Raw genomic sequence first — 25,913 nt, forward strand, 5'->3', positions numbered from 1 at the left:
GAGGCTTAGTCCACTGCACCACAGCGCCAGCCCCTGTAATTAGTAACTTTATTTTTTGTTTTTGTTTTTGTTTTTAATTTTTATTTAATATATATAAATTTCCAAAGTACAGCTTATGGATTACAGTGGCTTTTCCCCTCCCATAGCTTCCCTCCCACCCGCAACCCTCACATCTCCCACTCCCTCTCCCATCCCATTCAGATAAAGATTCATTTTCAATTATCTTTATATATGGAAGATCAATTTAGTATATGTTAAGTAAAGATTTCAACAGTTTGCACCCACACAGAAACACAAAGTATAAAGTACTGTTTGATTACTAGTTATACCATTGATTCACATAGTACAACACATTAAGGACAGAGATCCTACATGGGGAGTAAGTGCACAGTGACTCCTATTGTTGATTTAACAATTGACACTCTTATTTATGATGTCAGTAATCACCCTAGGCTCTTGTCATGAGTTGCCAAGGCTATGGAAGCCTTTTGAGTTCTCCAACTCTGATCTTATTTAGACAAGGCCATAGTCAAAGTGGAAGTTCTCCCCTCCCTTCAGAAAAAGGTACCTCCTTCTTTGATGGCCTGTTCTTTCCGCTGGGATCTCACTCATAGAGATCTTTCATTTAGGTTTTGTTTTTTTGTTTTTTGTTTGTTTTGCCACAGTGTCTTGGCTTTTCATGCCTGAAATACTCTCATAAGCTTTTTAGCCAGATCCGAATGCTTTAAGGGCTGATTCTGAGGCCAGAGTGCTGTTTAGGACATCTGCCATTCTGTGAGTCTGCTGTGTATCCCGCTTCCCATGTTGGATCGTTCTCTCCTTTTTAATTCTATCAGTTAGTATTAGCAGACACTAGTCTTGTTTATGTGATCCCTTTGACTCTTAATCCTTTCATTATGATCAGTACTTTATTTTTAACAGAGACAATGTATGACAGTTACCACTACAAGGCTTTGCATGATAGATTCTCAGCTTCTTTGCATCCTAGAGTCTGTGGTCTCTCATTGTCCATCACTCACTCTGTTCCTGCCACCTTTCTGTACTGTTTTTCACAGACATGGCAAAGTTGTTTTTACTCTAGGGCATTCACACTTGCTGGTTTCTCTACTGGAATTATTCTTCCCCAGATAGTCACAGTATCATTGATTCCCTTTGAATGTCTAATCCAATGGCACCTCTACAGTACTACAACATTGCAACCCATCCAACACATGATTGCTAAATATTTTTGACATGACTCCAGTTGTTCTTGATAAAGTTCTTTCATTGTGGCATGTGTTTTACATTCCTGCCCCCAAAACTAATTAACCACCTCGCTCCAAGGAACCCTAGATGTTATGTTATTTAGAGAATACATTTTGGATACCAGAGGTACTAATTGTTACTGTGTTAGGTTTGCTCCCAAGCCTTTCAGCAGACAGAGCTAAAAATATAATGATTTTGAAAAATAATCCTGAGTTCATTCATGGCACAGTTTCAGTTCCAAATTAACATTACAAGGTTTTTCTGAATGTTTTTAAATTTATGGTATCTCTTCACTTTAATGTGAAAATTGTTGATCTTAACAAATTAATGTAATTACTTACATGGTTCTGTCCTATTATACATATAAACTAATGCTAAAATAATATGAGTAAACTTAAAACTGGTGGATAAAATAAAACATTTCTTTGCTGGTCTACTTATCTTTCGAACATTTTCTGTTGTAGGTACACAGTCAAGATACTGAATCACTTGAAATAGTTTTGTTCTGAATATGGTTTAGTATTATTTGTTTCAGTATATTTTCAGTACTTAACTCTTCTGTATCTGATTTCAGTTTGCTTTATTTATTCTTTGTTCTCCCTTGCTCTCTCTTGGATTAATGTGGTATCTTTTCGGTTATATATTGCATCTATTACCTTTTAAAGATATAATCTTTGTGTTCTTTTTCAGTGATTGTACTAAAGATAATAGTATGTTTAGTTTTTCTACCATCAAATAACCATAGGTCAGTAACAATATGTAAATAGCACAGTAGCATGATTTCCATTTTGCTCTTTCCTGCATTGTGTGGTTTTCTTGTCATATATTTTTTCTTCATATGCTATGAATTCAGTAATAACGTTACTTTTTTGGCTTTAAATGATAGTGTCATGAAATTTTTATTTCTTTTATATGTTTATATTTTTGTCTATTTACTCATGTTTACTGTCCTGTCTCTGTTTATTTCTTTCTGTGGATCTGGACAGCCATTTATTCTCTTGTCCTTTAGTTTACAGAACTTTCAGCACATGTTATTATGAAAGTCTACTGTGGATAAATTATCTCCGCAGGTATTTATCTGTAAATATCTTTATTTTGCCTAGATTTCTTTAGGGTATTTTTCTCTGAATATGGAAATCTTGGCTGACTTTTTTTCCCACTTAGCAATTGAGAGAGTTCTATTGTCTTATGGCCTCCATTGTTTTTGATATAAAGTCAGCTGTCATGCCTCTCACTATTCTGTCTATTCTCATTTGTTTTTTGTTGGTGGGCAAGCAGGCAAGGTATGTTCTTCTGACGTACTTAGGCTATGGCAGTTTCACCCTATGTTTTCGTGTTTTCTGTGTGTTTATACTGCATCAGGTTCACTGAGTTTCTTCAATCTGGATGTCTTGTCTTCCATAAATTTCATGAAGTTCTTAGAAATTATTTTTCAAGTATTTCTTCCATTGTGTTTTCTTTCAACTCCTATGAGATATTAATTACTCATATTAAAAAACACTAAATATTGTCCAACATCTCAGATTTGCTTTAGTTTTTTTCCCCTTTGTAATTCAGTTTGATCTGTTTTCTTTTCTCTTACCTTCAAGTTCAGTAAGTCTCTTCTAGAAGCTATGTCCTGTCTAATTTTACACAAATCCAATACATTCTTTATGTATTGAATACTGCATTTTTCCTCTCTAGTCTTTCTATTTCATTCACACTTAGAGTATTTTCAGTTTCCATAGTTCTGCCAAAATTCCTCATATCTTTATGCATGTCAACCAGCTTTATCACTAAATCTTCTGATTTTTTTCATAGCTACTTTAAAGCACTTGTAAACTGCAATATCTTGGCCTTCTGTATTGGTTGTTGAAGGGTATTTTTTGGTGTTTGTTCTGTGATTATAGGTCATATTTTTCTTTGTGTATACTGCAATGTCTGAATTTATGCTGGATATTTTTAATTAAAAATAGAGACCAATTTAGATAATTCTACACCTAGAAAAGTATATAACACTTCCTCTGTTATTTTGCTAGTATTTATTGTTGGGCTGGATCTGAGTTGCTTTGTGGTCTTAGTTTTAGTTAACTACTAGCTTCAACAATTTTGAGGGCAAGATAAAGAATTTCCCTTCAACACAGTTCTCTCTCTGCTGGACAGATGTGAACGTGAGTTGTGGAGGAGTTCTCTTGCTCTCACTGTCATATTTCACTACTATTCCAAACTTTCTGTGTCTTGGAAGTCCTGTCTCCATATTGATTCCCTGTCCACATCCTTTGGCCAATGCCATGCACTCTATCCATGAATTTTGGATGTGTTTTCCTTCGTTCTGCTTTAACCTCTCAGCAGGCCCTCAGTCCCACAGGGTTATTTTTCTCATTGCTCTTGCCATGTCCAGAGCCATCAGTATGATGCTTTTTTTCCTTGGACAAGGCCCATGGGTGTTTGTGGAAAGAATATTCTCCTGCCTTTTACAGACTTCAGTTGACTGCTTTCAAGGAAAGCCTCATCTACTGTGGCAAGATATCTCTCCACATTTGCTTTCCTGCCATATTCTTTGCTTTTGCAAGGCTTCTACCTTGCCTATAGTGAAAGCTATTATGGTTGTAAGAATTTCTTTTAATTAGACATTTTTTTTTCAAATGCAGAATATTTATGTTTGCATTTGGTAGTATTCAAAAAGATATATTGGAAGTTGCCTCATTTACGTTCTTATTCAGTATTACCTGTTCACCTTCTCTACCTGTCAATAACTACATTTGTTTTCAAAGCAATTATTATTCTCTTTCTTTTAAACATAAGCATATATTAATGCTAGTGTATTTTTCTTTTAATAATATGTAGATAGTATATGGTGTACGCTATATACACCCCATTTTTCCCCTTTAATAAATTCTGTACACTACAATATACTTAATAGTCTATAGAGATCTTCCTCTTGCTTTCTAACAGCTGTATATTATTTATAGTATCCCATTATCTATTTGATTCTTATTTTATTTGGCATGTCTCTTACAGATAGAAATTCGAGTTTTCAATTTTTGGTTAATACTTGTATTGCTAACATGTGCATAAATTATTTCATGCTTTTTTCTAATTTTGAAGTTGTATTTATAAGTTTTTTTAACAACTGGTTTAAGATCTAGGACATAATATGTACTATAATTGAATTTGGAAAGTAAAATCATTTCTGCACTACATGTGAAGAGTTCAATGAAATAATATTGACCAGCTAAAAAGATACGCAGAATTCCATTCTGATTATATCTATATCTGTATCTATATGTGTATCTTTTGGGGGATTACTTTCCAGTCTGACTTATGAAGCCAAACAGAAGCTATTGCTAACAATGATTTCCAGAGGATTGTCAAAATTGTATCTATATCTACATATATCTCTGTATCTCACAACTAATAACTTAAAAGGATCATTTTCAAATAGTATTATTAAGATATGTTCGATACTTCATTAATTTGCAACTATATGCCTGAGATAAGACATAATAAGAAGCACGCATATTTTAAAAATAAATACTAACAGTATGTGTGGAGTCATTAAAATGTTGCAGGTACAAAATGAAGAATGAAGAGACTTTAAAAAAATACTTGCAAGTAAAATTTTCAAGCAACTCAGCACTTTCCCTCATGATATTGACAGAATATCCACATGGGACATGGTCTGTATTGTAAAGTGGGATATTTATAGATTGAGTTCCCATTAGAAAAGAGTTTATGGAATTTATATTTCAGCTCAAAACCTTGCAGTTTTATGTAGAGACAGAGGGAGAGAGAGAGAATGAGAATAGTGTGTGCCTTTTCTTCAGTCTGTAGTTGCTACAGAAAATCTCCATCCAAGAAACCTATTGTGTTCTCAAGTTTCTCCTTATTTGAGTGATTTCTTAGGCTTGTTTGATTTGTCTTTGTGTCTGTGTCTATGTGTATCTGTGCTTTGTATATCTGTGCTTTGTATACAGTTTTAAATTTGGAGCACTATTCACTGTTGCTCAGAGTATGCAGCTTTAGTAACTTCTTCTTAGAAGTGGAGATATAAATAAATCAACTATCTGTGTTTGAAAAGTCTAAACGAAAGTGCAGTTGTTTGCTTCAGCTTGTCAATGGATATTTATGAGGTGTGTATAATACTGTAACAGTTATAGCAGTGAAATATATCCTGTGCAGATAGCTAGTAAAGGAGCTCACAAGTGTTAATGCCAGTGGAATTTTAATGCCCAAGATATGGGGAACATGGCACTTGCTCTGGTTAATGCTGATCCGACTGGCCTCAATAAAAAAGAGGGGGTGAAATCAATATTTAAATACCGTGATGGAGTTGAGTTCTGTATACTTAACCAATGGCAAATATGTCAGTTTCTACCGTTGTCTTGTTTTTATCCCTCAGTTTAGTTAACTGCAGACTAATAATGCACTATCAGGCATTTTTCTTGGAGGTGTCTCTTTCTCCTCCATACTCACTGTGAAACCTAAGAGAAGAGGTTGCCAACAATGATTTCTGGGATAATATCCATAATTTTCTTACTCTAATAGAAACTTGTTATTATCTGGAAAAAGGGTAAGTGAAATTAAAGCTCCCAGATTCTGATTATGAGTTTACCCTTGGTTATGACCACGGTTTTATTTGTGATGCATCCTCAGTGCATTCTATTCCTTTTTTAGAGAGAATGTTTGTAGTAGAACAAAATTCCCACAGAGTTATTCTCTAAGAGATAGGTTGAGGATATTAATACATTTGCAGTCTGTAAAGAATTATATTATGCTTACTTTCTCATAACAGGGAAAGAAAACAAGGTTATGTTTTTTGTGTTTTGATGCAGGCAATTTCTTTTTGTGGAAGAACTTTTTTTGGGTTCCATGAACAATAGTACAGTTTTAACCAGTTTTAATGTTTAAACTAAAAGTTTGTGTTAATTATCTGTGCTATCTTAGTTCAGTTTCAGTTCAAATGAATCATTGTTTGGCATCAACTGCCTTATTTTAATTTTTTAAAAAAGATTTTTATTTATTTACTTGAAAGATAGAGTTACAGACAGAGAGAGGGAGAGACAGAAAGGTCATCCATCTGCAGGTTCACTCACTGAATGACCACAATGGCTGGAGGTGGGCCAGTCTGAAGCCAGGAGCCAGGAGGTTCTTCCAGGTATCCTGTGTGGGTGCAGGGGCACAAGCATTTGAGCCGTCTTTTACTGCTCTGCCAGGCTATAGTGGAGAGCCGGATTGGAAGAGGAGCAGCTGGCTCTTGAACTGGTGCCCATATGGGACGCCAGCATGCAGATGCTTAACCTGCAACACCACAGTGCAGGTCCCGACATTAGCGGTCTTCATTAAGTTCTACCACAAGAAAATGGAGAATAGATATGATATGGCCTTTTTGTATAAGGTAGAGATTAAGGTAATACATTTGTTGGAGTGTTTTTGGAGTTTGAGATGAATTTGGATATTCTTTATGACTGGGAAAGTTGAGAGCTAAGAAAGCAATCTGCACAAGTTTAAATTTGCTTATCAGTTACTCGCTTCTAAAGAAGTATTGAGAGAGAGAAAAAAGAAGAAAAGCTCAGAAGAATAAAAACATAGAAATAACCATGGACCAAAGTCAAGGTATAGCTATAAGAGAACATGCATACCAGAAGTAGCAAGAGCTTTTAGAATTTTCTGTAAATCTGAGTTTCCTGAGAGCCAAGGTGTAAAGAGAAACAGGTTGAGTTCTGTCATTGGCATTTTATAGGAACAAAGGGAAGCACGTGTGCTTAGCAGAGCATGCTTTTTCCCAGCTTTAACCTCCAAGGAAAATTGATCCCTGAATACCAGTGTCATCAATTGCAGTTTTCCAAAATGCAGATTGCTCTTTATGTAACAGAAAGTCACATGAGACCTTCATATGACCAAAAGTTAAAAGGAAAAATGTATTGTCATAGATCTGTGAAGGTATTTCCAAGGAGATAAAACCAAGTCTAGATATATGGATGGTTTAATGGTGATCTGGCTTAGGGTAGGCATGAAAATATCTGGAATAATAGTTATCACACTACAGCTTTAGATAAAACAAAATATTGTACAGTACTAAATTTCAATTTTAAATGTTTGATGAATTTGAAGCTTTTTGGGTTGAATCAGGTTTGAAAGCCTACTTTCTCTCTTCTTGTGCATCACCCTGGCTACAGTGGCCTCACATGCACTTGTACAACTCACAGACACAGTATATAAAAGTCACTGGTCTTGATATATAGAAAGTTAACATTTTACTCAGAACCTCGTTCTCAAAGATTGTTTTGCCAATTGATCTGGAAAAATAGGATTCAAAGTTGTCATTGATAAGTACTTGAGATATGAATATTCTGAATTGTTAATTGGACAGAGAAATGTATGCCCAAGATACTGAATGTAAGATGAGAAGATTTGATGTGGGATGAAAATTGAAGAGCCTCCCTTATATTTATTTGTATTTAAATATAATGAACTCCAGTGGGCATAGGGCATAGGGGTAGGCTATACATGTATACTGCCATTTACCTACATGCAGATACATATTGAACACACATTTCACTGAAACTCCAAGAATTTTGTACCATAAAAATGAAATTTTTGACTATAGAGTATAAATTTTAATGTTGACTATAGATTGTATTTATAAGAATATATTAAGTATAGATTATGATTTATTAATATGTCTTTTGCCATATGCACTTTTGAGTTCAACCACACTCAGGTGGGTTCACAATGGAATTGTTCATTAAATAAAACCCAAAGACAAGTAAATGAGTTGATCCACGGGAACACTAAATACTGAAAAGCTTTGGTGTAGTTAGCAGTTGGTGGCGATTCCTGAGAATGAGTAACTGACAAGTTCCTGGGTTGACTTTTAAAAACGTAAACATCAGTGTTTAGAAGGGATTTCAATTTTGTTCATTGTCTTTATTCTCTGAAAACTAATCTCTTTTAAAATTAGCAAATATATGAATATATGGAGAAGGTATTAAACTAGAATGCAGGAAATCATTTGCAATCCCACCCCCATGGCATGTTGGTGTGTTGTCTATGAGTGTTTTAGTTTTTGAATGTATGTTCCATAATTGTAATCATGTATGTATACAGTTTGGCATTTTCCTTACACTTAAAATTTCCTTACATCTTCACAAAGTTTTCTATTTTGATGTGTACATAATATTGAATTAGATGGATGAATCATAATTTAACTATTCTCTGATTATTGGTGAGAAATAAATATAAGTTGACAGGTTATATTTTCCAGTATTATAAAAATACATGATAATATTTTAGAATCTCTTTCTAGCTATTTTATTGGGTTAGATACCCAAAATGAAATTACTGAACCAAAGGATATAAGCTTTTTAAGAGCATTTTTGTATACTTGTACTCTGCTTACCCTATAGACTTCGTCAGTTTATGCTTCACTGGCATCGTGTGAGAGTTCTTTCCTTGACATAGAAACTCACTAATTAGTAATCTATTCAGTATAAGGTATCATAAAACAATATCCTTTAAAAGCAAATGAATTTGTTACTTCTAAGCCACAATTTTTATCAGGCAAAGAAAATGTTGCCATTCCTAGGTCATAGTACAAGGATGTCAGTCATTTGCACATAAATGCATTTCATACGTGCTATAAAACATTTTATTTTAGGTTGAGAAACATACCAATAATATTTGGGTTTATAACTTCCCAGATTTTTAAGATATTGAGAAAGATCAGCTATAACCTAGTCAATCAATATCTGAATCATCACAATTTCTGAATTAATGTGTTTTAAATGTATTCGTCTGTAATCTAAAATCAGTTGTTAAAAATCTGTCCAGTCTGCCTAGTCTTAATTTCTTTATATATTTAAGAAATTCTACTTCTAATAATTTTGCTAAATGAATTAATTTTCAGAATGATTTCATTACATCGAACTAATACTATATTCCCAAGGCAAATGATGAAATATATTGATCCAAAATTTTAAAATTATTATAGGCTTGAAACACTAATTTAATTCCATGTTATATTTGCTAAATTGTGTGATCAGGTTTATGACTTAGCGATTCTAAGTCATGATACTGAATTGGTTGCATTGATTGCCTGATTGCATGAATGCTACTGAAAACAACCTAAGAATATTCTTGGCCTTTTCCATATCTGGATGCCCGAATAGAGCCCAATTTTATATCAAGAAAATTGAGAAATAGTATGAAAATAAATATTTGGAAATAGATAAAATTACAATTGTTTCTTCATATTAATAATTATAATTAATAATACTACATGTTATATTATTCCTTCAACATTTAAGCCACCTGAGTTCAGATTTCTTGAATTATTTTGTGAACTATAATGTGAGCATAATATACACTCATCTTAACTCTTACTAGCAGAAATCTTGTGTTTCTCTATTTTAGTATATTACTACCATTTTTACAGTGGTTATAATCCTGTCACTTGAATTAGTATTAACTTCTATATAGAGAATAAAGGTTAAAATTATGTAAATTCAGGGAGCTTCAAAATATCCACGGATGAAATGCAATCAAAAGATAATGGGCATCTCTGTGAGCTTCCTTGAGTCCCCGCATTATTTTGCCTTTATGTGTGTCTATAAATGTGGCCTATGTTGAATAGTTTCTGATTAAACCATTCAGGTAACTTTTAAAAATTTTTTAGCACTTGTATTATTTGTCATAAAAGTGAGAGATTCTCAGAAAAAAATAATATTAACCAATAATACTTTATATGCCATACTGTTCTCTGATAAGTTGTGTTTCAAGCTATCTTATATTGCTTTGCTTGATACCTTGATAAGATATCTTTTGTGGAAGGCATTTTAAGCATGTGCTATGACAGAACTGCAAATTTATCATGTCCCATTTCTTGCAAAACAATTGTTCTGTAATGTTCTAGAATAGTCTTCTTGCTGTGATGTCAGTGGTAATCCAAACATCCCTGCTTGTAAGCATAGTTGACATTATCACTAATATGTTTTGAAGGACAGTATTGGGCATATGACAAGGGCCACAACTACCTCATCATAGTCTCTTCCATCCAGGATGTGTTGCCTTGAATTTATAATTTTCTGGGGGAGGGGATTATAGCTGCCAAATGAAACAATTCCCTGGAAGTAAGATGCCTAATGGAATACTGAATAAAAATTCCTTACTTGCCCAAAGTTGCTTTTTTTCTTGATGATCTTTCCTCTTTAGGGCTACTCTCATCCACTTTCTTTGTATTTTCCTCTCTGTTCCCTCTACTGCATTTCTGTCCTTCTTCAAATTAATCATTATTCATTATTTGCATTTTTGATCTGAATCCACAACTAGTGGAGATTTTAAACAACTTTTTGTTTATATGAGGTGGCGGGGAGGGAGGGAGAGAGAGAGAGAGAGAGAGCGAGCAAGCACATGCTCCCATCTGGTTCACTCTCTAGATGACCACAATGTCTGAGACTGTGCCAGGGCCAAAGCCAGGAGCCAGGAACGCAATCCAGATTTCCTTCTTGGGTGACAGGAGCCTTATTATTTGAGCTATCACATTTGCCTCCCAGATTTAATGTGGTGTAGCTTTAGAGGAGATACAGTGGTCTCTGTAGGAGAAGGGGTCGATGATTGGAAGAACTGGGGAATGCTTGACAATAACTCCTAAGCAGTTCTCCTGCAAGTTGTCAAGTTTTAAATTTTTTCTGGAAAAAAAAAATCACATCTAGACTTTAACAGGTATTGGTAAAATTCCATGATCACAAGAAGATAAAAAACATTTGATGGTTTCTGTTAATAGATATGGGTATGTGTTAAAACATATGAGAGCATTTGTTTTTTAGAAGTCTTTCTTTTCCTTTCTGGTACTTAAATCAGTAGACAGTTGCAGTTGATAATTGATACTTAATTGCAGCATTGGGAGAGTTATAACATGGCCTCAAAGTCAAAACCCATAGGATTTTCTTCATTCACATTTTCTGTGTTTTTAATAAAAATACAACAAAGGAAATAAGAAATAATTTAGGACAGGAATAATTTAGCCATTGAAGTGATTTTAGAATTTGAATAAGCTATAAATCCCACTTGTTACACTATCCAGTTGTTTAAAGTAAACTAATTATAGTGGCCAAGACTAATCCAGTATGTAGAATAGAATTAGTCAAAGAAGGGCCCTTATTTCTATACCCAGTTCATTAGTGATAGAACTCAGATTCATGATCAATTCTTCCCATAATTAGAAGAAAAAAAGCTTTTATTTTTGTCCTATAAATACACAAAAGATGCTGTATTCCTCATATATTTGTTTGATTCTGGAAAATTGCCATAAGGTAATAGCTATTAATGTTCTTCATTGTTTAATGTACATTGTTCAGAACTATATTTTATTGCAGAAAAGGATACTTCTAAAAGTTCATGGAAAATAGAATTAGAAGATATGTTTAGTGCAAAAGTTTTTGAGATTCATGCATATAGTTGATCTGCAGACAGTTCATGAATATGCATGTTAAGAAAAAAACTGCATGGATTTTAAATTTTTACATGAAAATGAACTTTTTATTCAATTTTTCTATGAACTTCTTGAACTTTCTTCATATACTGTTACATTATTATCATATAATTCATATATAGATACATTATTATTCTTTAGGATTGATTTATTATTTTGCTGAAATACTTCTATGTGATGTCACTTTCCCCACATGCCTCCCTTAAGAAAAGTGTGCACAAAAAGGGATTTGTTGTGGAAATAACAGTTTGAATGTTTTCCTATCTTTGAAGGATGTACTTTTCCCTTAGCTAGTCTAGAACAATCTTCACTTAATTTCACTTAATCTTCATTCTAAAATATTTTTTTAATTTTTAAATTGTTTTCTTTTTTAGCTTTAAAATGTAACTTTTTTTGCCATATTCACTTCATATATAGATAATATATACATACACATATTTACTAGTTTTTTAAAAATACATTAATATCACAGAGAAGAATTCATGATAATGATTATAAGATAGTGTATGTTAATGATTGTAACAAGGTATATTGTCATGTACGTGGCATGATTCAGTAAATGAATATTTATAACCATATACCAAATGACATGACATCACACAATTTTTATACTCTCTCTGTATTAACTTCCACACATAAGAGAAAACACAGGATATTTGTCATTCTAAAAATCTTACTTCAAAGATCAGAGTCCATGACCAGTGATCATGTGTGCTACCAGGCACACTCAACCTCATTCTGGTGTGACTTCTCTGCTTCTCTTCCACTTCCCTTTGCACTGATATTTTTTGTAGACATTAGACACAAAGTCAGTAATGAAATTGGCAATTATAGTAGTAATGTTCCCTCTAAACTTACTTAGAAGACAGATAATTTGATGAATGTTTGCTTTTATGCAAAAGCTAATGAAAAGTCTTACATCTATTTCACTTTTATGTTTTTGTTTCTTCATTAATTTCTGAAATTCCCAAATGTATTGAGCAATCATTTTTGAAAGGAAAATAGACAAGCAATTCTGCTTTTATGTTTCAAGCTTTCTTCTTCAGCAATATTTATTGTTCCTTTTGAATTTTACCATGTTGGGATATTGAAAATAAACTTGCTCTTCACAGTTAGAGGGGGAAAAAGATAAGCTTTTAAAGTCTGAAATACTTTGAGAGAAGATGTAAGAAATAGAAAAACCTCAATTAGGATGATCAACCTGACCCTAAAGTAGAAGGAGAAATGCTAATTTTTGGCCAGTTGAGGAATCCACATATGATTTATGTAGAAAAAGATCAATAGTAGCAAACCAAGGAAAATATACCAAAGAGTATCATACCACTAATTGGAAACTTTGTTCTCCAGTAGGTTTTGCATTATTTAAACTATGTTTAGACCAATGTGTCCACACAAGTTGCATTGAAATATTAAGATACTGGAATGGTAAATCTCTTTGGAAATGTGCAATGCCAAAAAGTAGACACTACTTAGAAAACATCTTGGTGGTTACAGTTGCACAGAATGATCAAAAAGAGTGGGCATGTTCAAGTCTCTGTCAAAATCCTTTCATGAAATAGAATCACAAAGAGATGGCATCTCTTCCTTGTCTCCTGATTCCTTATCTTTAGTCTTGTTATCTGTTGAATGTACTTGTAGACATGTTTTCAAGGCAGCCAGCTTGTATAAGCACATATCTTCTTTCTAATGCAGTACAGAAATAAGTATGGAAGGTTATGGCTTTGGTATTTTTATCACTGTGATACTAGTGCTATGGTTTCAATGGTAGTAACAAAGTTCTATTTCTATACTGTTTTCTATCATACTGTCACATAGGTCAGTTTATTGTGGAAAAGATCTGAATGGACCACCATGCTTTAACCCAAAGGGGGGAAAAAGGAGTATAATTTCATGTCTTATCTGAACATTGTCCAGGAAAAGGGCAATGAGTAATCAAATCATAGGAGCACTGGGTATTCTGAGGCTTTTTCATTCATGATTGCTGTAATATTTCAGTATGGCTCTCTTTCTTTCCTCAGGGCCGGTGCATAAACTTTTCTCGAGTTCCATCTCAGTAAAAGGGAAACAGGAAGACCTAGAGGGTACGAAGATGGCACACTTTCACACTGCTGATTTCCAACCAAATGAAACAAATCAAGTGCATTTCAGAAGCTTTTGGAAGAGCACCTTAATTCCTTCCAGTCAAGAAATGTTTTCTCTGCCTTCTGCTTTGCTTGCACTGAACATTTTCAAACACTTGTTCTGCCGTCTACACAGGAGGTGATGAAACCCAGTTGTATCTTGTGATTCGTGACCTTGAAAGTAAAGAGGGACATTTATTCAAGGAAGTTTGTATGTGTAGAAGAAGCCAAAGCAACAACAGCAATGGCAACACGAAGAGGACATCAAAGCCAGGAGCACCGAGCAAGTAGCCATGATGGGTCGTTAATGGAGACAGGAGTTTTTTACACGGCACTTGTGTCTGTATAATGCAAGAGCTTTAGCCAGAGGCAGAGGATGAAATTTCCAACCAGGCTAAGCAAATTATGGAGTCCACTGCCTTATAGCTATGTCAGATCACGAACTCCTTCCGAGTCCCCTATCACAGTGTGCCTTACGGGAAGTTTCTGACTGGAAAATCTTGTCATTCTAACACTGAAAAGTGCACACGCATGACAAAATGTAGACACAATGCCTCAAGGTATTGGTAGCAAGCAAGATTTTGCCCTTTTGTTTCTGAAGACACCTTTCTTTCATTATGCACTGGGGACAAGAAAATTAATAGAGCGTTATTCCACAGGAAGACAGTCCTCTAACCAGAGATCTGAAACGGAGACTAAGGGACTCACGGTTTGAGCCCTGATGCCTGTGACTGGTAGATTCCCCCTTTTCCTGTGTTTTGGATTTAGTAGTGCATAAAGCATTAGTATCTGTAAACATACCCAGGAGTTTGTTTGGCTTTTAATTTAAAGGAAGCAGTACCCACAAAGCTTCCGCTCAGGGTTTTTTCTTCCTTCAGGTCTCCAAGGGCTCTTCAGCGTCACAAGCCAGCAACTCTCTTTGCATGAAAATTTCAAAGTTTAATTAATATAATTAAAGGCAACAGCAAGCAGCAGCCTGTGAAGATTTTGCTCATCTTTTTTATGCCTTTTGACATTGAATGACCTATTACTGTATGCGCATTACTTGGATGTTGAGGAGCACTCTACCTTGGTTACGATTCAGTAGAGAGAAAAGGCCCCCTTTCTTCAATCCGTAAATTACAGTTTCAGCAGGGTCGCCATCACATACCATTGGCGATGTATGTATTCTAATGTATTAGAAAAACCACCATCGTGTCACGTCGGCGATGCCAAGTTATGTTAGCGTGAGCAAAAACACTGTGGGGGCGGAAGAAGGCAGCAGCTGAAGAAAAAAGCTCAAATGATCTAGTCACTTTCGATACTGTACTTCAGATGCGAAATGGATATTCGACTCGAAACCTGACAAAGTGCGCCTGCTTTGATGTGAACTGGTATAGACAATGACCAGTGGCCGGGTCAGTGGGATGTCTCTCTGCGAGCACAAAGGCTTATCAAATGACACTAAAAATAAGTTCAACAACCATCATGTTGGAAGGGAGAAGGCGAACATTTCATGTTTGGCGGGCATGTGAGTGCACAAGATGGAAAGAGCGATTTGGAGCATCCTGGTGTAATTACCCCCATTGTGCACTTAATGGAAATTTCAATGGATGGGAGTGATTCTGTTGGTTTGGTGTCCAGGTTTGTGGCACTGCTCCAAGAAGCCTATGCACACACACAAATATATGTATGTATGTATATATATATATATATATACACACATATATGTATATATATGTATATATATATGTGTATATATATATATTTGTATCCTCTAGCTTGAATCTTTTGCTCAAATTTATTTATGTCACTGGCTGGCTGGATCCAAAGTCATGTGTCCACATATTCATAAATAAAATTTTTAATCTGTGTCTGTGTTACCATTTCCTTTAAGCACTCATGAAGCTCATGTCTTCTTTGATTGAATTTAGCATTGTCCTGATTAGTTTCTGGGAAAAAATGTGTTTATTTCCAATATGCCCCTCTATTGGTAGTATTTGTGCATGCAAGTGTAATGTTGAAGCCTAATACAGTACACACAACCCTTTTTGCAGTGAGTTCTCATAGCTCTTTGTTCTGCATTTGCATTTGGAACAAGACTTTGTTGCTACTTTCTCTAGTGGATACTTCATTTCTGATCGGTGTACACCAATGGATGGTATTTTAAAAGCATTAAGAGAATTAAGTATAAAAGTTTAAGTTACATTTATTATTAGCTGCTTAAACTTTCTGTAGTATCCTATAGCGTATTTCCATGTTGCTGAACTTCTCTGCTTTAAGTGATTAGTTTTTAGGGGATCGTGACACAAATGCTATGAAGATCTCTGACTGGAGAAGGAGAGTCATTGGTCTATATGTAGGCTTGGAAAATACCATTCATAAAGTTCAGAGACAGATAGAATTTCATTGCCCTTAAAGATACGAACCAGTTGTGTGATAAGCTTTCTTCTGACTATTCTAAGTAGAGAATGAGAAGAACACATTTTAAGGAGTAGTTTTCTTACCAAACGACTACATTTAAAATAGCTCTACATCTTGACGTCAGTAACACAGGTTAGAATAAAGCTTCTTCTATAAATTTCATTTAAAGAAATAGCTCCTGTTTAACTTCCTGGACATGTCAGTCAAGATTTTTCTGTGTGTAAAGGAAGAAGTCTTATCCATAATCCATTTGTGTTGCATAAGGTTGCAAAAACAATTAAGTGGGAAATGACTCCTAACTTATGTGCCTACTCTGCCTAGAAAGAAAGTTTTGAAGGCATCTATATATATTTCATAACAATGTCTGTTCTTTATGGATTTGATCCATAAATATTTATCTATCTGAAAACTTTGATACTTGGAATGTTTTCCTTAAAGCATTTGGTGCTCCAAGAAAAAACATTTGGTGCTAAGAGTTGCAGCAATGATGCCTTTCCCCAAGCTAATTCTATTTTAAAAATTTGTATTTCCTTCCCAATGATATGCACAGTAAAATTTGAGACCTTCCATTCACTAGGGAGCAGCATCTGTCATCTATAATTACTATTTTGACAAAAATATATGAGGTCTGAAACCCTATATTTCAGGTTGTTAGAGAAAGAAGTGATTTGCTTATATTTCCCTTGAACTTTATTCCAACTATTTGAATAGTAAATTATTCTCTATATTTGTTTTATAATAAATCCTTACCGGATATAAGATCTGAATGTATCTGTGCATTTAACTTTATTATTTAAATATTAGTGATTATTATGCTCAGCGATGGATTTTTTATTCATTTTAAGATATAAATAAAATTATGACTGACTAGATGTTAAAGATACTTTTGATTAATCACATTACATACATTCCTTTTGAGATTTAAGGAAGAAAAATATAATTAGGTCATAAATACAAACATTACAACTTCTTCCTCCATGCATATGTTGTATTTTGGCTAACTTTCACTAGATTTTGTACAGCATCACATTACTTTCTGAAGTTTTTTAGTGTTTTCTTACTACTGGAAAATTCTGGTGGATGGGTATGCATAAGAGAGAAATATACACATTGTACATATTTTATTTTTTAGTATGAAAGGAGATACATAACTTGAAATGTAGATGAACTCTGGCATCTGTTCCATAGTTAATATGAGGAACAGGTGAGGCTAGAGCATGTTGTCTATTTATAGGAAATGAAGACTGTGGAACCACATATTCTGGTTCCAGGGTTAGATTAATATTAACACTTAGTAAATTTCTATGACATAGTTCTGAGAACACTTTAATTTAGAATGCGTCTACACTTACTAGGATGTAATTCAGTTAGTTGGATAAAAGAAAAAAAAAAAAACTTTGAAAACCCATAATGTAGCAGGCCCTCTGCCGCTTTTAAAATGTACATTATTTTTGTGTTCTTCTGTCAAAGGAAAATGCTGTTAAGTAAGTACACGATGTAACATGTAGATTGATATAACAATGTGGCCATTCACCTTGTTTTATAGTAACTACATCAAGGGAGAGACAGAGAGACTGACTCAGTGTGGTGTGCTACAAAGTGTCTTAGAGAAAGAGCCAGATGAGGAGGTCCTAGACCACAGACCCGGCCACCAGCCAGCTTGGTGATCGTGAACGCATCAGCTGCTGAACCGTAGACTGGAGGTGGACTGAAGATATCTGGAGTTCTTTCCAGCTCTGACAACATTTTTATTAATATGGTCACATGGGAAGTTTTGATATTTATATATGTATGCTTGTGCTTCCCATAGCAAATAGTCAATGGAAAATATTTTATTGAATAATTGCAACACAGCCCAGAATACATTGGATGTTCGAATTGCTAACCTTTCACAAAGATACCATTGTCTTAACATAGGGCATTGTTAAAGCCAGAATTCAGAGTTTTTGAAAGTGGACCCTAAACATTATCTTCTAATTACTCTAAAGTTATTTGTTCTTAAATGGATTACATTTCTAAAGTTCTAAGCATCAATTAAAAATTGTGATCCAAGATAATTTTTTAAACTTATTAAAATACACATTAAGTAGAATTAAATTTGTTAGAAACACTGGGTAAGAATTGAGAATGCAGATTATTAAAAAAAACATCCATTGCCTTCGTGATTAAAAGGCAAAGTGATTCTAGACAATTTAGATGCAAAACCAAGGAAAGCAGTGCTTCCAAAGCCATAGGTGATGGAGAAAGGAAATTGTTACAGCGTGTGCTGAATTAGAAGCAGATCTAAACCTCTGGGCATGCTTATGTACTCCTCCATCTGATACAAGTAATGGGGGAAAGGAAATACAAAACAAGAAGACTAGTTCTAGCAAATGACACCTAAATAGAATTTGTACTAGTTGAGATTCTGATGTGAAGTGAAACTAGTATTACTATCACTCTAAAGGAGTTTTTTTAGTTCTTTTTTAAAATCATCATCTGATTCTAAAATTCTGTAATTAAACAGAGTAATGACAGACCTTCATCTTCTTTAAATACTTTGTGTGAGACTGTCACATAGAAAGGAAGATTATATTTTAAATAATATGTTCAAGTGTAAAATCTTCAATAAATTCTTAATATTTAAGAAAACAGAGCAAAAATTCCATGACTTGTGTAATTAACCTCTTGGGGTTCTTCTTGAGGAGAGTTTGAATGGGTTTTTAGTACCTTTTCAAAGGATATAAAAACTAAATTATGATCTGGACTACTCAATATGCATTTTTTCATTTTGAGTAATAGTGATAGGATCTGAGTTACAGCACAGTGCTAAACAAAAAGGAAAATCACAGTGGCACTGACAGTTGTCATCGTCTCTGTATACCTGTCACCACTCAGCACTGAAGTGATGTACTTACAGGGCTCAATTGGTGATTTTAAAATTTCTGATTCAAAGTGATAGAAAAAGGCCAATTTGTGACACTGATTGAGCTGGTAGAATAATAGAGTATACTAAGTATACCCCCTTGATGTTCTTTTAAAATAAAATGGTATCACTTAGCTTTAAAAAAATATTTTTTTAACTCTTCAATAGTCTGGTAAATGGCAATCCAAAGTAATTACTGTAAATATTTATAAGTTCTCATTTTGAAAAAACACTCTTAATAGCAATTACATTGAGAAGATGGGCTTGTTTTAATTATCCATTGCTGTGCTAGCAATTTATCACAAACTTTGTGGCTTAAGCAACACAGATGGACTCTCTCTTAGTTCTGGAGGTCCAAAGTCCACAGTCAGTTTCAATGAGCAAAAGTTAAGCTTTCAACAGGGTTTGCTCCTTCTGAAGTTCTCAGGAGAGCATTCACTCCTTTGTCTTTTCCAGTTTCTAGTGACTGCCTGTATTCCTTGGCTTGTGGCCCCTTCCTCCATTTCAAGGATGTGTCACTCCAACCTCTGCTTCAGTCCTGACTTCACCTGTTGTTTCTTATGTGCACAATGTTATAAGGACCACTATGACTCTGACCTGGGTACCTTCTTGTCAGAAGCTTTATCCTGATTATACCTGCAGAGTCTCTTTTGCCATAAAAGGTAAGAAGCAGAAATTCCGGGGGAAAAGACATGGACATCTTGGGAGGCCCACTACAAAGCTTGTAAGAAATTTCTTTCATTAAATATTTCCTTCTATTTAATACTGGAAGAAAGTATGTATGATGAGTTTAGCTTTCTATATTAGATCCTCCCCTGTCCAAATCCTTTGAAACTTGTCACATCAGAAATTTTAAAAAGCGTTGTTGGAGAAACTCCACTGTCCCTATCCTACTGCTTTATATTTCACTTGAGATTTCTCAAAAGGAAAAATGCCAGAGGATAAAATATTAGAAAATTTTTGCCACATGAGAAACTTCATTCAAGTGGGCAGCTCTTGTTGCCTCTGAAACATTGTTACAGAAGCTGAGGTGTTGACCTAGAGTGACGCCCTTTCTACTGTCATTCTGTCAGGAATGTATTGACATCACCATAGACGAAGGGCAAAAAAAGTTAATATGTCAGTGCTGGTAGCAATAGATGCCATAGGGATTTTTTTTTGACAGCTTATTTATTTATTTGAAAGGCTGAGAGAGTGAGTGAGAGTGAGTGAGAGTGAGCTTCCATCCACTGGTTAACTCCCCAAATGGCTGTAACAGCCAGGGTTGGCAGACCAAAGCCAGGAGCTGGGAGCTTCATCCAGGACTTTCTAATAGCTACAGGGCCTCACAGACTTGGATCATCCTCTGGTGCTTTCCCAGGCAGGTTAGCAGGAAGTTGGATCAGAAGTGGAGCAGCCAGGACTGGAATCAGTGATCATATAGGATGCTGGCATGGCACCAGTCCCTGCCTATGGATCTTAAGCATAAAATTGTCCCCATCTATTAACTGTTTTTCCCAGAATTTTTTAAAAAGGATTTTGAAAGAATGACTTTAAATTCCATGAAGCTAACACTTACACAAAAAATTGTTCAAGCAGTGCTCTTGAACAAGACAGTATAAACTCAAATGGTAGAAATAAAAGGAATCAAATTCTCTAAATTTTTCTCTAAAATATAACCAAATGTGTTATGTACCTTGAATTCTTAGGAACAAATTGAATTCTATACATGTAATAGGAATAGCTTTTATATCTCTCCTTTTTCCCTCATATTTGATATATTCCCTCCTTTCTAAGCAGCCTTGTTTATATTTGAAAATGCTATTAATGACTCACAATATGAACTTTTATGTACTTTGAAATCCTAAGGCTATCTCAGACTATTCATTTGAAGCAATTTGTCATTTACAACCAATGAGTTCTTAACATGTCTAAAGAAACCAGGCAAAGGACCTGATAATATTAATAACTTGTATTCCTATATAATGTTGCCATTTTCCAAAGTGCTTCTACATGTATTATTCATAGTTTTCTTTAATAATTATACACTAGATGCACACTATGTATACCACGCCAATTTGTCTAAAACTGAGGCAAATTTAGTTTATGTTCTGAGGGTATATATGGAGGGTTGTAGGACCTTCTGATGATACTCAGTAAAGATGTCTTAAAGCATGAATCCTGAGTGGCCCATTTAAAAATAAACCCTGATTGCATACAATGAGATTTAATGCTAAATGAGGCCTGTTTTATATGGGCAAGCCTAGATAAACTCTATACTGCTGAGAGTATCTCATTTTGCTGCCACACAATTTTCAGTGTGTATTAACAGCCTTCCTGAGAAATCAAAATGCTTTTAAATCATCCTATTTGTTGTGAAACACTTCTTTGGCCTAACTCACAGATAAGTTAAGCCACATAAAAATTTAATATCCTCTAAGGGTAAACAAAACAAAACAAACAAATGCCATAAAAATGAGCAGGTTAGAAAGGTTGACACCATTTCCAAAAAGAGGGGACGTTCCTGTAGGAAATTGCTTTCAGGGCTGGCTGAAGGGCAGTGTGGTCGAGATCACTGCTGCAGCATATTTCACAAGCAGTTATGCTGAATAAGAAAGGAAAGAAAACCTCGGACACTGGAAAGGATAATTCAGAGTCTAGAATTTCCAGGGGTTACAGAGTGAAGCAACCCTCTCAGGATAGAAAACTGAACAGCCAGGTGTATATTCTTTGCCTTGTGATAATCACCTGTTCAAGGTGTTTATTCTGTTCTGACCTCAACGTTCTCCTCTCTGTGTTTTCAGCTGAACCACTCAATGCACGTAAAGCCAATGCTGCTATGGGTGAAATAACTCTGACTTTCTATTAGCCCTGTTGGACGTCAGGGGTGATGCATCTTGGTGGAGTCCTGTGGGTATGTGAGGTTGGTTGGACTTTATAACCACAGTGAAAAGACTTCCTTAAATGAGAAACGGGTGAGCACATATGGATTTTGTTTCTGTTGCCAAGAGGAAGGACTGCAAAACTGAATTGAAGTCAAATGTCTTGCAGCAACTGCACCAGAGATGAAGAGCAACAGTGAAAATGAAGCCAGAGAGGAGGGAAGCTGCCTTGAATCTGAGCATCCATCCTCCTAACGAGTATTGGCAGGTGCCTATCTTGTGCCAGTCTTTGTACCACATGATGGGATATTGCAGTGAGAAAGATAAACGGGTCTCAGTTTGGACAAATGACAGACACTGAACAAGGAAGTACCAGTTTTGTGAGCTCTATAAAGGGGGGTTTCAAAGGGCAATTATTGTAGTTGATTTCTCAACAATGTTGCAGTGGATTCATTTGAGAGGAGCGTGGTGGGGGCAAGAGGCGCAGAGTCACCACACAGACCCCAGGAGTCGGGTGAAAGCAGGCTTGAGGCAAGCAGCCTGCAGACTCATTTATTTCAGTTGGTACAACAGCTTATATAGCCAAGACCAGCCAATCCAGTCAAGGGGCGGTCTATGCCCCAACCAATCACAGCCTGTTGCCAGGCAGTTTCCAAAGCCATCCAATCACAGCCTGTTGCCAGGCAGGCTCCATTGCCAGGTGGGATTCAAAGCCATCCAATCACAGCCTTTTGCCAGGTAGGCTCCATTGCCAGGTTGGTTTCAAAGCCATTCCTGAGTAACTGACGCTGGCTTGCCAGCGACCACCTTGGCATGACCTTTTCATTCCACCACAGGCAATGTAGAGCAGGGAATGAGAAGGGGCTAAAATAGTCTGGGTCACTAGAGAAGCAGGAAGGTGAGTAATAGTTCCCTCTTTCCACTTTTGCCCCCTCCTTTCTTTTCTCATTCAGTCTGACCTATTTAGCAACATACTTAGCAGAGTGCCTGGCACACGGTAGGCTCTCAATGAATATTTGGGAATGAGTTAAAAACCGACTATTCAGACTTGCAGCTCCTCCAGGATTGAGTAGGCTCATTCCGCCTAAGTCCCACCACATATATCTAAAAAATTCTGTACGTAACACAAGAAAAAATGCATAGGACAGCTCTGGGAGAAGCTCTCAGACTTGAGGAACCACATGGAGTAAGTCCCAGGGGATCCAATGTTGCATCCCACATATCCCAGGTGCCACAGAACCCTCTGAGTGAAAGAGACCCCCACTGAGACAGATACCATGCACCCCACTTAAGACAGGGCCTATCCTGATAACTAGGTGGACCCTGTCACCTGTGGTTCCCTTTGAAACAAATTAAACCACATAAATTGGCAGAGCATATTGTAAAAAGATTCTCCAAAAGTATGGCTATCCACAAGTAACTTCAGATGGAATGGCATACACAGATTACAAATCATAGAAAAAGATAGACTATATATTTTTTTAAAAAGAGTGACTCAATACCAAATTTTAGAAATTAAAAGAAAATTACTGTTGGCAAAAAGACACCTTTCATGAGTTTAATGATACAAAGACCAATCTTTCAAAAAGATTCAACACCATAAATTTGTACATGCACACCCCAAAATACAACAAGCTTAGAGCCTCAAAATACATGAAGAAAGAAAACTGATAGAGCTAACAGAAGACAAATGCACTAATGGACAGTTATACCTGCAAACTCAGCCTACTTTCTTTTTTTTTCTTTTTTAAATTTTTTTATTTCATAAATGTGAATTTACAAAGTGCAACTTTTGTATTGTTGTGGCTTCCCCCCCCCACCCTCCTTCCCTCCCGGGGCCCTCCCATCTCCCTCTCCCTCTCCCTCTCCCATCCCACCCTTTATCGAGTTTCATTTTCAATTACCTTCATATACTGAAGATCAACTTAGTATATACTAAGCAAGGATTTCAACAGGCTGCACTCACACAACCGCACAAGGTATAGGGTACTGTTCGACTAGTAGTGTTTTTAAGTTTCATAGTAAAACACATTAAGGACAGAGATCCTACGTGGGGAGCATGTACCCAGTGACTCCTTTTGTTGATTTAACAATTGGCACTCTTATTTATGACGTCAGCAATCACCCGAGACTCTTGCTATGAGCTGTCTAGGCACATAGCCTACTTTCATCAACTGGGATAACTAACAGGTGTGAAGTCATAAAGGATATGTAAGAATTAGCACAGTCAGCAAGTGGGATTTAATTGACATGCGGAGAACAACAACTTCCTAACAACAATAGAATATACAGCTTTTCACATGTTCCTGGAACATTCGGTGTATCATATCATATCCAGATCCTTAAATAAAAACCTCAACAAGTTTGAAAGCATCAAAATCATGTGGGCTATGTTCTATGACCACATGAAATCAAACTAGAAATCAGTTTTGGAAATACAAGATCAAATTCTCTGAACACTCCAAAATTAAGCAACATACTAATAAACAGTGGATTAAATAGAATTATCAAATGGGTAAAAATATATAGAAATAACTGAAAATGTGAACACATAATATCAAAATATGTAGGATGATACAGCTAAAATAGGAGAAAATGTGTATGACTAAATTCTTACATTAGAGAGAATTGCTCTCAAGTCAATTATCTAAATTTCTACCTCTAGAAACTAGAAAAAGAGCAAAATATACTCAAAATAAGCAGATGAAAAAATAGTAAAGATAAAAGTAATCAATGGGATTGAAAATAGAAAAATATAAAAACAGAACAACTACTGATGCAAGGAGATGTTTCTTCAAAAATAATAAAAACAATAAGCCTCTAATAGGACTGACAGTTATAAAAATCAAATAGTCATCAATATCAAAATACACGGAGAGATGTCACTATAGATCTTTCAGGCACTGAAAGAACCACACAATGTGTGTTGTCTTTGTATTATCACAATGAACCAACCGAGGCAACTCAAGTAAAGACAAAGGTTTCAGGAGTTTTGGAAGTTTGATGTCCAAATGGCGTGGTGCAGGCTTTGTCTCCATTATTGGCCTATGGCAATTGATATACAGCAGAGTATATGCAGAGGAAGGAGCATGTGGTGAGCCAGGAAGCCAGAGCGTGGGGCCAAACTCAGATTTCATAAGAAATTCTCTACTGAGAACCACTAGGGAGTCCTAGTAGAACTACCTTCTCAGGACCTGCCTCCAAAACCTAAGAATCCCCACCTCCTAAAAGGTTCTGTCACCTCTCAGTAGCACCACCGTGAAGACAATCTTAAACACATAGGCCTTTGGAGAACACAAACTAATTCCAAACCATGTGGGACCATCATAAAGAACTTTATAAATGTTTAAAAATTGTTTATGTATTGATGTATTTGAGAGACTGACATTTGGGTTCACTCCCCGAATACCCACAACACCTAAGACTGGCCTGGCCAAAACTGGGAACGGGAAACTTGATCCAGGTTTCCCACGTGATGGTATGGAACCAACTGTATGAGTCACCACCCACTGCTCCCCATGGTGCATGTTAGCAGGAGGCTAGAAGCAGGAGAGCCATGTTGTGAACCCAGCACTACAACATGATGCCATCCTAAGCAGCATCTTGAAGGTTGAGCCAAATACCCACCCCATTTCTAAATTTTAAAATGTAAAGTAGAACAATTCTTCAAAAATCAGAAGTGAATCATCTGAAAATAAGATGAAATAAATTATACTAATAACCAATAACAATTTAAAGGAATTAAATTTTAATTTAAAATATCCATTTTTTAAAAAAAAAAATTCAGGCCCAGATCATTTCTTAGATCCAAGGCCTGGAGCTTCTTCCAGGTCTCCCATGCAGGTGCAGGGGGCCCAAGCACTTGGGCCATAGCAGAGAGCTGGATCAGAAATGGAGCAGCTGGGACT

The 25,913-nt window shown here is 35.6% G+C and overlaps 1 protein-coding gene across 1 annotated transcript in view; it reads left to right on the top strand.

Annotated features, from left to right (window-relative positions):
• The window catches only part of ANTXR2 (ANTXR cell adhesion molecule 2), a 157,540-nt gene extending 140,618 nt beyond the window's left edge, over nt 1-16,922 (top strand). Inside the window, exon 17 of the mRNA XM_062198612.1 lies at nt 13,735-16,922. Within this exon, the coding sequence (XP_062054596.1) occupies nt 13,735-13,773 (39 nt within the window). The 3' untranslated portion in view covers nt 13,774-16,922. The remainder of the gene's footprint in view (nt 1-13,734) is intronic.
• The last annotated feature ends 8,991 nt before the right edge of the window (nt 16,923-25,913 follow it).

The sequence above is a fragment of the Lepus europaeus genome, chromosome 8 (assembly GCF_033115175.1).
Source record: "Lepus europaeus isolate LE1 chromosome 8, mLepTim1.pri, whole genome shotgun sequence".
NCBI lineage: Eukaryota > Metazoa > Chordata > Mammalia > Lagomorpha > Leporidae > Lepus > Lepus europaeus.